Source organism: Cyanistes caeruleus, chromosome 2 (genome assembly GCF_971803275.1).
Source record: "Cyanistes caeruleus chromosome 2, bCyaCae1.hap1.1, whole genome shotgun sequence".
NCBI classification, from domain to species: Eukaryota; Metazoa; Chordata; class Aves; order Passeriformes; family Paridae; genus Cyanistes; species Cyanistes caeruleus.
Window position 1 is genome coordinate 41,828,891 of NC_141702.1, and position 17,339 is coordinate 41,846,229.

Below are 17,339 nucleotides of genomic sequence, written 5' to 3' on the forward strand. Positions count from 1 at the left end.
ATGGGAGAATGTAATTTTCTAGAGCTGAGATTAGACTGATACTTCGTTGTTTTCAGTAATATCCAGCATTGGATCAGTGTGTTCATCAGTTCATGAAAAAGATTGGGTAAGATTCTTATGATTTATCAATTTCTGGTCATTAGATGAAGCATTACAGCTTGGGAAATCTTTGTGCTAATGGGTCTGCAGTGAAACGTTGTCTGCTCACTTCTTGGTCTGATGGTGCAAGAGATGTCTATGTGCATGTAAGTGGGTAATCATATTTTCTTTACTTTTCTTCATAGTAGAAGAAACCTGTCAAATTTCAAGGATTAGGTGATGCAGAGAAAAATGAGGAAATTTGACAGGTTTGAAATAATGCTGGAATAGTACAAATAGTGTAATTTTGTGCTGTGTCTGTGGCATATATTGCTGAGCTATGAGGAATCCGTTGATCACATCATGCTCTAGATAATATTTTTGTTATATAGTTTGGTCCTAATTTATTTACTTATTCATTTTAAAAAATACACAATAGTTATATGGTGTTTGAAATATCATTGAAAAGAATGTAATTTAAATAAACTAAGCACAGCTACCAGTAAATAATCTCATTAGTCCCTTCTATACTTGCATCATACTTCTTTGCAATCGTATTTTCTTTATTTCCCTTGCCTATATTCATAACTCCATGAGTATAGGGAAGTATTCTATCTGACTGCATCAGACCAAGAATTAAGCTTATTGTGTTGTTGCCTTGTAATTTCAATCTACCTTGTAGAACATAGATTTTTCTTAGCCTTTCTATAGCTGTTGTATAGCTTCTATTTGGGACAGAACAGAAGGCAGTATCATGTCAGAGATAAGCATGGAAAATTTTTTCACATCATCATAAAAATCATTTGGATTTTAAAGAAGAATTGAAGTCCAGGCACTGTAATGGCAGCTGATAACTGTCATGGATTTTTAGCTAAACATTCAGTATCAACCCGTGTTTTAAAAGTCCCTCGTGTTTTGCTTTTTTGACCCTGAGGGAAAAAAGTAAAATAACAAATAAAAAATAAAAAAAAGCTGGTTTAGACCTGGAAGAGTTCTCTATAAAAATTGAACGCATAGCATGCTGAATATGATTGAATGACAGTACCTGATGCCTGTTTTGCAAATATCTGAAAGCAACACACAAAATTCAAATGGCCTGTATATATTACTAATGGGTCCAAACAGTCCTTTTCCCACAAGGAATATCCCTACTGTTTTAAATTCAGTTCTGTGTAATATTCCTAGGCAGCTGTGTTTTGGTATAATGAAAATGCAATTGCAAATATTACTCCACTAGTCCATTTTCTCTTCTCTCTAAATTGCAGTTTTGGGTTTTCTGCTCTTTTTGACAATTTTTGTTGCTCTCCAGAAGATACAGCTTAAATTAAAAATGTCTTTCCATATATTACAGTCTGTATTATGCATATCTATTAATTTGCTTTTAAAAATACTATCTTCATACTGTCATCAGAGATAAACACTGGTTTTGATTTGAGAACTGTTGAAATTGGTGGACAGTACCCTTTACACATTCTCAGCAGATTTGAATTGATCTAGAACATGCTAGACCACACCTTTTGTGAAAGCCACTGAAAGCAGCAGTCAGTGTGTGACAGTACTGCTCTGAGTGTAGTGGGTGTCCAAAACCCCTGTATCTACAATCACATCTAAGGTCATCCAGACTGAGCCCCGTGGCTCTCTATGAATCTGTGTTTTAATTTACAGATCAAAACTGTAGAAACTGTTCAAATATATCCAGAATCAGTCACGTCTCTTCCTGAGTTTCACTCAAACTGGACACTGGAAGGGCGGAGTGGGTGCCTGCAAGTCAAGAATTAACAGAATCTTGAAACATCATGTCAAGACTCTCTGTGCCAGGAGTGCACAAAATCAAGCTCCTAAATAAAAAGAGAAGCAGAAATGCTAGCAGTAGATCACAGTAAATGTCATGACAAATTCTAGAGTCAAACAGGCTCAAGAAGCCTAAAAAGACCACCAGTCCTGGCTCCAGCACTAATCCAGCTGGTAGGGTGTCCAAGGTCCTATGGGCAACATCTGGGCTTCATGGAGGTACCTTTTCATAGCTGTGTTTCTCCACCCTGGAGATAAGTTTCTTGCTTTCTATACAAATTAGTTGTCAGGTGAAGGTTGCTCTTCCAGACCTTTCTGAAAATAGATTGAGGGCTTTAAAGGTCTTTGGTGGTCTGATCAATCTGTACTGGGTCAGCCTTTGATCAATAGCCCATGTGTATTTTTTGACCTCTTGTGCTTGAGCTGTACTGTGTTGTGCTTATTTGCAGGAGCCAGAACAAGGACATTAGTCCCAGAAAATGCTGCCATATCTCCAATGTACTCCTTCTCCAGTTACATCACTTTCTTTACCACATGTTCTTACCAACAACCTTTGGTAGGCTCCATGGCTATTCAACTACAGGAGTTTGAGACACACACAAGACATACGCTTTATCTTCTGGGCTTCTACACTCTTATTCAAATGCCGTCTGAATGCAGAGTATAATAAATTATAGTCTGTCTCAAATAATTTGCAGTTCTGAAGTAGGTCTGTCTGATCATTCACCTGATGAATTCAATTCAATTCAATACTAATTTTAATTTATAATATCATGGTATATGTCTAAAGTGGAAGTAAATTTAACACAAATCTTTCCTTCCTGTGGATTACTCATATAGCTGACTTCTAAACATTGTTTGCACTAGCCAATAATTTCTGGAGAGTACTTGTTCCTTTTCAGTGGGTAGCAGCAATAAGGAAAACTGGAACTCAAGTCTTGTAAAGTTCATTTATAGTCTATTTTTTCCAAGTATTTCAGACACCTGAAGGTGTTAGAGATTAAAAGAGTGTATATGAATGTTAGAATAAACAGTAATAGAAATGGATAAATGGGAAGAGTACCTGTTATCAGTGGTCAGAAAAATCAATCTTTACAATTGAATATGTTCACTGAAGTTCTCTTTTTGCTTTATGCTTGTTTTTTATGATCTAGTGTTCTGCATTTAAATTAGTAGGAATGTAGTCTATTAATCAAGGAAAGTGATTATTCTTATAATATCATTTATTATATCAAATTTAAATACTGTGAGCAGTTCTGGGATCAGGCAGAAAGAATTTTTCTAACAGTCACTTTCTAATAAGAGAAGCTGATCAAGAAAGTTGGTGTTCTTTATACTTAGAAACAAGGGAGATTCTAGCCTGACTTAAAGAAAAAAAAAAGGCATTGTTATGATAACAGCATGGGAACATTTTCCCAAGAAGTTGTGGAATTCTTGTCTTTGGGCATTTCTGAGACCTGACTGAACAGTCCCTTATTCTGAAATAGTGGACATTGCCCTGAGCAGGATCCTCGCTTATAAAACCTGCTGGGTGAACCTGTAACTGTGATTTATGAATATTTATTGCAATAGGTAAAACAACATGAAACTTATATGCATATGTAATACATACAAAAAATTGATTAAAGGATCCACACCTTAAGATTTTTTATGCTAGACAATCTAATATCATAGATCATCCTTAAAATAAGGAGGAGCAATATTTATCCATAATAAGCCAGTATTAATGTTCCTTAATTTACAAGTAGAGAATTCTAAAACTATAGGACTCAGACTGCATTTTTTCTTGTTCCTAAAGCCACCTTGTATGTCTTATAGGTGGTTCCCTCTTTTTATTTACAACTATGGAAAATTTTTCTATGCTTCAAAATAATATAAAAATAGTTAAATAAGGTATGCCATCAGTGCAAAAAGGTAAAACTACCAAGTTACATTTTAGATTGTTCAGTAATGTCACAATCACTAAATATAACACTTGAATATATATATTTAAATAAAAAATATGTTTGCTTTGTGTAGAAAACATTGTCCTCACTAGAAAAAGGTGTTTTCCAATTTAATCTTCAAATATCTCTCAGCAAAAGGGTATAAAAACCTGCTTCAGTTTCAACGAGTGTTTGGTTTCCAGGTTTTGTTGGATTGACAACAACATGACATGAAAGATACTTAGACTTTTAATGAGACAGTGAACTTCTGATCTAGTTTTACTGTAAAGTTATAGAAGAATTCAGGTCACAATGTTTAATTAGAACCTAATCAACATTTTTGAACAGCATATCAGTATTTGGAGATCCAAATGAAACAGTTCTTTGTCAAGTAGACACTTTTAGAATGAGAGGTGTTTTAACATTACATTAAGAACTTCAAAGTGGAACATGTGATTTTCTGTATTATAATGTGTTTGAAATATTATTATGAAGAAAATTCTGTTTTTCAAAGTGACAGATTAATTATTCAGATAGGTTTGATTATAAGATACATCAAAAAAGTTCTTTCATAAAGGCTGCCTATCCTAGGGTTTTTAACAGAGTGGCTTTAATGATTTGAGAAATTATGAAAATACGTTAATATTGATTTAATAACTAAAATCTGAAATATTTTTAATTATTTTGATGATGTCTTGTGCTAGTTCCATTCTTATGTACTGCAGTGATTTTCATTTTTTTTACTCAAATATGTTATGCACATGCATTAACTTGTGTTCATTATCAAAGATTTGAAGACATGATTTAAGCATAAAATAAAAGTCCCTCTCAACAATGTGCCTCCAAGTTCAGGCAGGCATGGTGATTAAATCTCTTAAATTATTAGAATAACCCTGCACATTGGAATTAAAATTTAAAGTTCTACAAAAGTATCATGAGGAAGAGAGAACTGAAAATCTTCTATTTATGAAAGAAATTCTAACAAAGAATAATTTATCTAGACATGTTTGCTTGTTTTTGCTACAATTGATAAAATAGCATTTAGATATGAATCTGTCATAATGCACAGCAATTGCAAAACCATGAATTAAAATAGATTGATTGTATATAATCTGTTTTTAATCTATTGCCAGACTCAGGCATCTTTCTACTATCTCTGTTGTATCTATTTTTGAGATAATTAATTTATTGTCTTTTCCTTTATGTTTATCTTTTTATTTTTTTTATTTTTTTTTTTTCTTTTCTCAGAGCCTGGCCCTGCAAGGTGCTTGTGAGTGTCCCCAGCTTCTTTTGGAAAACCTTTCCAGGGATGCTACTGTGCACCTCACAGGACAGGATGCAATTCCTTTAATTTGCTATAGTATTATTTTTCTGTGAATTGTAGTGTTTATTGCCCTTGTTTGGTGATTAACAATGTCACTTTTACTGCTAACTATTTATTTTCTGTTATATTAATTATTTGTAATTCTGATGGGAAAAAATATTTTGCCTGATGTATTTTTTTTCTAGTTAATTTCTGTGATTTAACACATATTAATTTTCTTTCAAGATGCAAAATACTGGCACAGTGGTTTTAAGAACCTAATACTAAATGGAACCAATTGTCTGTAATTCTATTGGTGTCAATAGAAGAATAAGTGCTTTGATGTTTACAGGTGGCATTTGGAACCTTTCAAAGCCAATCTCAATGCACCTTTATATCAGTATCAGCCATAGTTTAGAATGTTAATTTTCAATATTATTTTTTCTTTTAATATTGCTGTTAAATATAATTCAATCTCACTGTAAAAACTTTAAATCATTATTTTCTTTATAACCTCTCTTGTTTTTCTTTTTCTTTTGCAGCAGATTTGCTGGATAGACTTTGTGATGGCTGCATTTTAAATCTGTCCTTTTTTGTCTGTCAATTACCACAGGTTTAGTCCCTATGAGTGGTATAACCCACATCCTTGCAACCCTGATTCAGACGTGGTGGAAAACAATTTTACCTTGCTAAATAGTTTCTGGTTTGGAGTTGGAGCTCTCATGCAGCAAGGTATACGACTCAGTCTGCTCTTTCTCTTGGGCACCATGTCCCACTTTTTGCTGGGGGTAACAGCTCTCTGGCGCAAGTCACTTGCATGAGTTCCTCTGTGCATGTAGCCATAAACCAGCTTTTTTATGATTATCCAGGCATTCCCAGCACCTTAGGAATTAGTCTGAAGACAGATAAAATATTTAAAACTTAAAAAAGTACAGCAGAGTCATATAATTTATTTCCTAAACAGGAAACCCTTTCTGTCAGTTAAATTAACTAATCTGTCCATTACCTAGAAAACCTCCATTTAAACAACCTAAAAAAGAGTACATCTTCGTCAGATAAGAGTATAATGTAAAAATCTATTATTTTTAAAATTTTTGTGGAGAAGCCTTTCAACTAGAGAAAGATTTTATCTAGTAGCTAGAACCTGTAAAATAAAATAATATATGAGATTTAATCCAGTCCAGTCATAATTTATATTTTTAAAATCAGAATGACCACTCTTAAAGATTTAAATAAAAAGTCTATATTCAGCAATCCATGCACTGGGAAACTGATGCCATTGCTGACAATAAAATTGGCAGCTGTGTAGTCATATTGCTCAGAATAAAATCAGCAACCAGTTTTAACTATAACTATCTTAGTAAACTGCTTAACCACATTCTTAAAAACCTGTCATTTCCTTACCATATTCCTCTTATTTTGACAGCATACCAAATATATAGATCCATAAAAATATATCACCATTTTATTACCCTTTTCCATAAGGATTTGAACACAGTCATATATTATCAGACACATTTGAATAGCACAGATTCAGTTTTTGGTCTGGCATTTTACTGGGCAGTACAGTGTAATACAAAAGGTTGTTAAAGAGCCATTAAAAGGAATGACTTTTCTCTCTGGAAAAAGAACTGTTGCATATCCTCCCAGAAGAATCATAGAAAATGTTGGCAGGAACAAGTACATATTGGTAGAGTTGTTTTAATGGATATACCTGAGCAATCATTTTTAAAACTTCCCATTATAAGTACACCAGCTATAAATCCTGGTTTTAACTCATCAAATGATTTCATCAAGCTTTCCTGTAACTGCAGTAAATATTCTGTCATATATCAGGTTGGTAGGCTTAAAAAGTCTCAAGTGCCTCAGCAAAAAGTACTGTGCTCAGAAAAACATTAATTAATGGGTAACAAGAAATCAGGATTTCAAATCAGAAATAAAAATACATCTATAGTTTGCTAACTGTTTACTATCATCTAGGTTGTCAATATACATTTCAAGAAATTAGATGAAGCACAGTTGCCCGATACATGTTAGTAAGATAATTATTGCTTTAAGGAAGCTATCGAAAAAAGGGATGCTGAATGAAAGAAGGTATTTTGAATTCCATTCACAGTTCTCAGGATTGTAGGTATCAATGCTGAGTTTTATTTCTTATGTGGCTGTATGCTTCATATTTCTGGAGGATGGAAAAAACAATTTAGATTTTTCACATCATCTTTTTGCAAGAAAAAGGTATTTTTGTCCATAACATCTAAACATTGTTTTTGAGAATCGAAATAAGAAAAACACCCTCCCAATCTTCGTTTAAAAAGATATCTGTGGAGGATAATAGTTTTCCTTGAAGGAAAACTAGTTTTTCAGAATTAAGGCTGACCCTCTGTCCTTGACTTGTATTATTTTACCTTTACTCAGTTCATCCTTTAATAAATTTTAAAGGCATCATTTTAGGGATGCAGTATCAGTCTTGATTTTGAAGATTGTTTTAAAAAAAATTCTCAAAAACCTTAGGTCATCTAAAAGCAGGCTTTTAGACAAGCATAGAAGTTCTCACCTAATAGCCATAACTTTCCACTAGAAACAACATAGAAACGCTTGGCCCATACTCATATTAAGTGCTGCCTCGTTACAAAAGATTTGCTTAGTGCTGGAGGTTACATGATAGAGGGAACTCATACATGTCTTGCTGGCACCTCTCGCTCCCAGGAAACTGTGGGACATAGTGCTGGACATGACGTTACCTTGGGTACATGACAGTCAGCCCCTGACCAGGCTCTGTTTCATGGGCCCAGGTGGCACTCGGTTTCAGTCCTTGGTAAGGTATGAACTTGTGGTAACTGGGGTAACTGTGGCGAATGTCTCCACTCTTCTTTTCTTTCCAGTCCTATCTGACTTTACTGGTGTTGGTTTTTAAAATGAAACGAGAGCAATTTAAAAGAGTTCATGATAGTGGGCTTGTTGGGAAATCTCTTAGTGTTATGGTGTCTAAGTGTCTGACTAACAGGGCCTAGGAGCAACTACATCAGACAGGTACTTTTCTACTTTTTCCCTTGCAGAATTCTAGGCAGAGTCTGGCGCTGGAGTTGGCTGTCATGTCCAAGTCTGTCAGCCTTTTTTGTTTGAAACAGCAAGGGTAAGATGAACTGCAGGGTAAGATGGGCTGTTTTTGAATACAGTAGTCCAGTTATGATACCACTTCTTTTTTCCTTTTCTTTTGTTTTCTTCCTCCCTGCCTCCCCAGTCCTTCTGTTCTTTTTTTTGGCATTGAGTTTGGAAGTTTGACATAATCTTTCACCTATATGAAGATGTGTTACCTTGCTGGACCAGTTCCTTAACTAATTCAATATAAGCACTAAAATTTAACAGGAATAAAATAGTCCATCTTGCCTTCATTCCATTTTACCCAGGAAATTTAAGATCAAACATAGTAACCAATTAACAAAAAGGGGTTGTTTCGGTGCAGTGGTATAGTGGACATGGTGAAACCTTTTTTCCTTGAAAATGAGTTTCCAGATACTTCTAAAAGATCTTATATAAAATTCTTAAAATTAAGCTTGAAATTATGTATTTGACATCATTAGAAATTTCATTTCATTCAATTATAACATTATGGAAAATATCTATACATGCTCATTTATAATAAATATTTGTAATTTTATATGACAGTGAATTTAATTTATTCGTATTTTTAGTAATTAAACACAAGAGGAGTTTATGTGCTTCAATTTGTCTCATTAGGCCCTAAATAAACATTAAAAATTATGCAAATTACTATACAATGTCTATCTCTCCCTCCATTCTTTAGTGCCATGAGCAGGCAACTCCAGCAATGCATTATAATCTATCTTTATCTAGTTTATGCATAGAAGTTTAATATTTTTATTGTTATTGTATTAAATTGAAGTGTGTAGCATAGCCACCATATTTATATGAAATTCTGGGCTAAACATAGAGATGGGAGATAATAATTTTTTTAATCTAAACATTTAATAAACTATCCTTTACAGCAATGCAAATGACAAAACTAAAAAGCATACTTATAATCGATTTAAGATTTTGTTTCTTCAGATATGAAATCCTTTATTTCATATCTGGTATCTTCATCAATTGCTTATTTTTTTCTGGAAAGCAAGTTGAAGTAAATGCTTTTTCCGTATTGTTTTTATATGTATGTGTTTAGAAATTTTAAAATAGCACTGATCATTGAATCTCCCATTACTATATTTTGATTCCCACAGCTCCAAAAAAATCTGTCTTTATATATTTAACCAGTTATTTTGCATTTCAGTTGTGTGTGTTTGTACAAGCAGTACGTGTAAACCTGTAGCTTAAAGATTTTTTTGCACAGTGATTCCATCTCCCCACTGTGGCAAAAAGCGCTGAACTCTTATTAATTGTTTTCTGTGCATCCGTTTCACCTTTCTCCCCTGGTTTTCGTTAGGTTCTGAGCTCATGCCTAAAGCCCTCTCCACCAGGATAGTGGGAGGCATTTGGTGGTTTTTCACACTTATCATCATTTCCTCGTACACTGCTAACCTAGCCGCCTTTCTGACAGTGGAACGTATGGAGTCCCCTATTGATTCTGCTGATGATTTGGCCAAGCAGACAAAGATAGAGTATGGGGCAGTTGAAGATGGAGCAACCATGACATTTTTCAAGGTAAGTTTTATATTCTGTTTGAGAAGATGTTATGTCCTGATTTTGGGGGGGGTAAACTTTGGCCCCTTACTGCAGGGCAACTGGTATGATTCCTGATGCTGTTAAAAACAAGTGAAACCCCTTTTTTTTTATTTATGATTAGAAAGACAGCAAAGGAATCAAATGAAAAATCCCTCACAGAAAACAAAAAGTTTCTTTGATGATTTTCTTCTAAAGAATTGAATTTATAGCAGTGAAGTACATGAAGAAATCTGAATTCTTTGCTCTGATCTTCTATAGCTGTGTACAAGATTAAGCTTTGTCATATAAAAAGTTACTTTCAGTTCAGCAGCATTATATCTAATTGTAGTTTTTAATAGAGAAATACTAAGAATATTAGGGGCTCTACTGAGGAAAAACTTATGGGCTTCATAATTCTGAGAAACTTTTGAATGCAATTTTGGGTCCATATAAAAATCTCAGATTATCCCTTTTAACTTCATACTAAGATAATTCAGTTTGAAATATAGTGAAGTGAGATACTGAATTGGAGGAAAATATTTCTTGTCTAGATGCATCAGGCATTTAAGCAGACTTTAACTAGTGATAAGTATTTATGAAAGCAGTGAAGACGGTTTGTTTTCTAACTCCTTAAGTTGGATAGCATAGAGGTGTCTCAGAATTTCCAGAGAGATGTATAACAATATCTACCTGATTGTTGGTAATTTCTAAAGACCTTTGGCTAATATAGGCTAGTTTTAAGAGTTATTATGCTATCACCTAAAGTTCTACATTGGCTGTCACATTGGCATTTGTAATCAGCAAACTGAGGACCAAGGCAGCTTTTAAACTGGCACAGAAATTGAAGACTGTGTGCTCAGTTTCTCTCATGAAATTCAGAGACCAGAAAATTTGTTTACATATCAAGGCTAAATAATATCTATTTAACCTTATAACCATAGACCTTGTACCCAAAGTGTACAAATAGTTTTAATTAAAAAAAAGTAAAAAATTTTAAGGCTTTCAGCTTCTTATTGGAAATAAAAATAATTCAACTCCAATATCTTAGAATGCCTCAGGCTGCTTAACTTAAAGCATGCATTGACAGTGTTCTGAGTATTCTCCTCAGAATACTTGTTGGAAATGGAGCTGATGAAATTGATAGAAGTAACTAATCAATTAGAGATCTCTTCATGTCAGGAAATATGTAAATCTCTTAAAAGTAACAACATTGAAATTTCAAAGACTTAGTTTTTTAAAAGAGTCAAAATTATTTTTTGTCTTGAGACATAAAGAAATAATACAAGGTGTTTATTGAATTACCAGAAAATGCTATAGGGATTTAACCTAATTTTAGTATGGCAGAAAATTTTGGCCTAATTCTATTTCAGATTCAAACTGTGGATGCTGAAATATTAGGAAGCAACTTTAAATTTTTAGTTTCCTTCTCATTCATAACTTTCTTATTCATATTTTAAATTTATTTTTTATTTAATGCCCCTAATGTGGGTTTTCTAAGTTTCTAAGTGTACAGAGATTATTCCTATTTCTGTGGAAATTTTTCCCTTAACATAGCATTCCCTTATCTGCACAATTATTTTTTTCTGCTTTCTTTATTCTTCTGTTTACATTTGTCTAGATATATTTTCTGATTCTCTAATATATTGTATCCAAGAACTAGAGTTGCCTTACATCTAATGAAATAGAATTTTCATATCCTTCATTAAAGATTTTTATTTGCAGTTGAAATAACCTAGACTTAAACACAACAGATTAAGATGTCAGATCACATAATTTAGGGTTTTTTTACATTAATGAATTCTCCTCCTTCACTATGAGTGAAAAAGAGAAATCATAAGAAAACAGAATTTCTTTATTCAGCTGATAAATTTTAGGTCAAATTAAGGTTCTATTGAACACATATTTTCTGAAATTTTTGTGTGAACAGATCATGATTAGCAAATGTTTTATGACATGAAACTGAACCAATAATTAAGAACTGTTCCAACTTGAAACCAAATGATTTGAAATATTTTTCTGTTGTTTACTATCTCATCTAGTAGTGAATGAATTTATATTATTTTCTGCTGCTATTAATATTTTTATTATTAATGGATATTATTTACCCAATTAAATTAATTTAAACTTAAGCAGTAGACATAGCGACATCTGTTCTCACAGATTATCAGTAAGTGAAAATCATGCTCAAACAGAAAAGTAAATGAAAACTATACAATCCCATTTGATTCATATGGTGTCTGAAGCAATATCCAGGAGAACATTAGGGGTTTCTTGATGGAAATGCTATTCACCAGAGCTACTTGTGCAAGCAATATAGGTTAATTACATATGCATTCCATGAAAGATAAACCAAAACCTATATATACAATCTTTAATAATGAATTTCCTGGAAAAATTAGGAATTTTAATCTAATGTTTAAAATTAATCTAATGATTAATCTGGAGTTATCAGAAAAAAACCACTAATTTTGGTCAGTATAGTATATCTGTGTTTGTGTGTTTTCTAAACATACTTCTATTCTGCAAAAGCTAATTACTTCAGGAATGTAATTTCCTTACATTAAGAAGTGAAAATGCAAAAAAATGTTTTAAAATAAGACTTTAAGTGGAATTGCATTACTAGGTACTGCTAGAATTGAATACCTCATAGAGAATGGTAAAAAATACAAAAAGCACTTTAGCATAAGACTCTGATAAAACAGTTCTAAATTGTATATATTATATTCTTTGATATATAGATAACTGAATATCGAGTAGGAAGTGCCTTTTTGTATGGCATTAAGGAAAATACTAATGAACTTTTGTGTCCTGTTCTGGTGATCACACTTTGAAAATACGCCTAAAATTGGAAAGAATTCATTAAAGTTGAAAGAATGACTATAGGTCTGAAAGTAAGTATTGCAGGTAGAGGCTAAAGATCTGTCTGTTTAATCTGCTGAAGAGAAGGTTGAGAGGTGACTTGATCATGGTTTGCAAGCGCCTTAATGGGAATGAGACTTGACAGTAGATGACTCGCTAATCTTGCAGAAAAAGGCATAATGAGATCCAATGTTTCATAGCTGAAGTTTGGCAAATTCAGTCTAGAAATAAGGTGCATATTTTTAAGTGTGAGAGTCATTAACCACTGGTATAACTTTTCTAGGAATGGGTTGGATTCATCCATCACAGGCAGCCATTATGAGGAAGATCCAGCATAGCCCAAGCATGTTGTTCTTTTGATTTAAAGGTTACTCGAGGAAATAGATAGCCTTCATTATACAGGAGGTCAGATTGGATCTTAGTAGTACTCTCATACTTCAAAAATCTAAGAAGGTATATTCTGGGGATAGGGGTTGCACAAAAACATAATTGAGAGGATAAATTTATCATCTGTGTATATGTTTAACCTTAGCTACTTTTGTCTTGTTTTAATGAGTGGATTGAGTAAAACAGTGGCAATGTGTTACAACAAGATACAAAGACACCAGATGGTTTGGTAATGTTAAATGAAATGATCATATCTTGGTAATAGTTATTAGTTCCAATCACAGTGAGGCTTGGTAGCTGCCCACAAGACTCAGTAATTTCTGCAGAAATTAACTATATGACAGTAGACTGAATTATTTTCTTAAAAAAACTTTGGAGCATGGTCAAAGCTGTGTGGTGCTAAAAAAAAAAGAACCTATTATGAAGGGGAACCTAAATGGGAATCAGATAAACAAGCTAAGTGCTGGATTAAAACCTCCTGAAGGTAAAATCTTGAAGAGCACATAGGATATATGTTGGAAATGTCGTTACCCTTGTGAGCCAAACATCCTTGTAAAATAGCTTTGATGAGAAAAGAGAATGTTGTCTTCAGGGTTTTACTAGGTCCTTCATCTCATGCCTCCTCATGGACTGAGAAACATTAATTACAACTCCTTCAGAAGCCAGAAAGCAAAGGAAAATTTCAGTGCTCTCTCCTCTTAAGGTCTGCTTATCTGCTCTGAGCATGGAAAGGAAATAATTTTACAAGTCCATTATGTGCCTGGTGGGTCTGCTCAGCTAATTCATTGTGAATAATAAAGAAAACCTTAGTATTGTCTAAGAATTAGAAGGAAAGATATATGAAAGTAAGTTCTAAGCCTTATCTGCTTTTAGGCTAGGAGTGTCCATTCTTGATACATGCTTTGATGTTTCTCAATTTATGGACGTTTTCGCTATTATGAAATTCTCTTCCTTTCTCTTGGCTGCTTTTGTCACTATTGACCAGTTTCAAATTTCAGAAACCAGTTTTTTCCCGTTTGGAATAAAATAAAAAGCATTTATTATTTTTATGAAAGGTAGTAACTTCTTGAAGGAAAAAAACCTCAGATTTTCAGTGCCTCTGATTTTTGTGGTCTCTCAGTCTATGTTTCTCACTTTATTTTCTTGCTGAATGGCAATTCTGAAACTGAGGACAATATTAATTCTATCCAATTTCCATTTGCATCACACTTCTCCACCCTCACACACAAAAAAACTAGTTCAACACATATGCATATATGTGGTGTACAGTGTTAAGGTATTTCTTGTGAAGCTGTCATGTGCTTTTATTTTTCCCATACTTTTTCATATCTATAACTTTCAAAGTCAGAATTTTGTTGTTTCTATGTTTTTGTACAGTACCAGGTACAATGGAACTTTTCTTACTTATGGTTACTAGGCATCTGCATACCAAATAGTAAAAAACAACATACTTATTCATTCTCTAATAGCAGTAAATTGGTGTCATTACTCCTGTACTCCTGTACCACAAATTAAAGGTCTTCTCATCTCTCCATGAGACATGTATCTTATATTCTTGTTTTGTGGATAAGGAAGCTGAAGCTTCCTAAACTATGATTACATCTTTTTCAAGATCACTTGGTGAAAGATAGACAAGGGACTAATTCAGGAAAGCTGACACGTACCTTAGAATTATCTGGTAGACTGACTATTCTGTTTACCATTTATATTTGCCAGTTTCTTTTATTTTCTTTTCTTTTCTTCTTTAGGATCAAGTTTTGTACTCCAGCTCTACTTTTCTACAATGTACTAATTTCTTCCTGCACTGTTTTTTTCTCTATAAAGAGCCATGGTGTTCACACTTTTTAGTAATTTTCCTTTTCCCCCATGCCTTCACATTTTACCCTAGCCATTTTGTTGCCACCTCTCTGAGGAAATTTAGAGCAGCAACAATTCAGCACTCTGTTTATCTTCCCCTTCCACGTTCTCAGCCTGTTGTTAAAAGAAATGGCATTAAGCTCTACCTATACATTACAAAGTCTCAGAAACAGTCTCTTAAAGCTGAAGGAAGGAGTTATAGGGGAATTTTCCCACTATTTGCAACTGGAGTACAAATGACAGATTCTCTGACATAAACAGAAAAACAGCAGCAAGAATAAAGGTATTAATGTCATTCATTTGTCAAGTGTGAGGTTGGCACTGATGTGTACAAAGGCAGTACTTCAGTGGGATTTTCAAGCCTGTATTTGAACACTGTAATAGACAGAGGATATTTATTTGTTTAACAAGTAAAGATGCAGTACACATGGGTGTATACACACAGAGAACCTTTAGTTTAACATTTCAAATAAAACACCATGAAGTTTGGCAGTGTGTGTTAATTATTTGGTGCAATTGTTGCAAGTCAAAGATGAGAAGGGTACTGCTTGTACGTTCCTCAAATATCCATTGACTGACAGTGACTAATGGAAAACAATCTTTTGAGTCACAGCTTCCATGTACTGATCTTGATAATCCATAAAAAACAATTGGTAGCAGATGCTACAGATATATGTTCAATTTGATTTAATATTTCACTTTATAGAAAAATTCCATTTTGATGTAACAAATACAGACTTATTCTTGCATGAAAAAACATGTGGTACATTTTGCTAAAAAGGGAATTGAATATAAATACTGTGTAAACATTTTTTACTTCTTTTTGATAATGCTGGTTTGGAACTAACTGCTAGAAAAACCGACAGCTGAAATGCATCATTTCCTCATTTCCTCTTTGCCATGATTCCCTCTTTGCAAGAACACCATTTATTTAACCATTGCTTCTTTTAATGTTAAAAAAATAATAATAAAAAAAAAATAAGCAGAAGATATAGTTGTAAATCTCTAAAACAAGGTCTGTGGTGACTTCATATAGTTATAAGAACTAAATCTGCAATAGCAGAGCCTATGAGAGTGACATATATACTTTGTCCAGGGATCTTAAAGCATATCTGCCTCACTGAGTTCTACTTATTTTTGTAAAAAATGAGGGAACTTAGGCAATGGTAGGAAGGTTTTATAATACATTAACATAGACTATAACAAGAAGAGCAGTGCATTTGAATTCTATATAGAAGCAATTATATTAAATTTGGTACCATTAAGTTCTTGGGGGTGAACTGTCTTTCTTTTGAGTTTGAGGGCAGAAAGCAGAACAAATTCACAGAAAGCACTTCATTCCAAATACCTGTCTAGTCATGGGAACAATGGTTTTATGCTGTCTTGACCCTAGAGTGATTATTATTCCTACAGTAAATAAGAGCAGATGTTTGTCTTTGTGTTGCATTTCAATGCATTTCACCTCAGTGCTGAGGCATGAAACTAAAAATAGATGAAGTGCAACAGAAATCCAGTACCTTTCCACTTTCATGTTTGTCCCCACCCATGCCTTTTCCCTTCCCTTTCTCATTTCCTTGTTTCTCATTTCTTATACCCTTCAGCAAGGACTGAAAAGATTAACACAACTAGTCAACTTTTCATTTCTTCAAAGATTATTCTATATATCCAGATAGTAAGTACTCTTAATCAGCTGCTGGATAACATTTGGTTATACTCAAAAATCACAGGCTTCATGTTTACTGTTTACATTGTAAATGTCTTTTGATGTCCTCTCAAGGAAAAAATATAACTTTCCAGTGAAAACAAGAGTAGACATTCACAATTATTAAAATATTGAAACAAATCATTAAGATATGAACTGGGTCCCCATTAGTTATTTTTGAGAGGAAGTCAAAGAGAGACATCAAAAATAAATGAAAAGTTGGCATTATTAAAATTTTAGTTTCTCTTTGAATCAATCAAAATTTTCCATAACTCAGTATCGGTTTCTGCCTTACCCAAGGTCTTCAGAGGGGAAAAAGTGTTATGCTGATCTCCCCACTGAACTCTTAAGTGGGCTACCCTATGATCCCATAAGTATATTAGAGTATGACTATTATACAGAGGTAAAATAAACATGACATTTGCATTGTTTTTAAAAATTGCATCTAACAATATGCATTAATTAGTGTGTACGCATTAATGATCCACACTATAGGTACATGGTGAAGAAAATGTGAATAAAATCAATTTTTCTCAGTGTACAAGGTATGATAAAATATAGCAAGATCTAATTTCCAGTTGGATAGAAATATGGGATACAAGAAATCAGACCCAGACTGGGTAAAAAAATAACTTAAAATTTCTCCTTAGAAAGTCAAGCCTGCTATGCATATGTTACCCAAACCAGTGTTTGAGTCTGAAATTGTGTCAGGATTATTTATCAGCAAATGATGGGAATTTTTATCAAATGTAGATAATTCAGAGGGATGTAATAATGC

General features: G+C 33.4%; 1 protein-coding gene across 5 annotated transcripts in view; it reads left to right on the plus strand.

The window, feature by feature from the left end:
- Window positions 1–17,339, plus strand: part of GRIK2 (glutamate ionotropic receptor kainate type subunit 2) — a 353,896-nt gene that overhangs the window by 257,488 nt on the left and 79,069 nt on the right. For all 5 annotated transcript variants that reach the window (XM_086876642.1, XM_086876641.1, XM_086876643.1 and 2 more), the window contains 2 exons: window positions 5,711–5,829; window positions 9,539–9,756. In XM_086876642.1, the coding sequence (XP_086732768.1) occupies window positions 5,711–5,829; window positions 9,539–9,756 (337 nt within the window). The remainder of the gene's footprint in view (window positions 1–5,710; window positions 5,830–9,538; window positions 9,757–17,339) is intronic.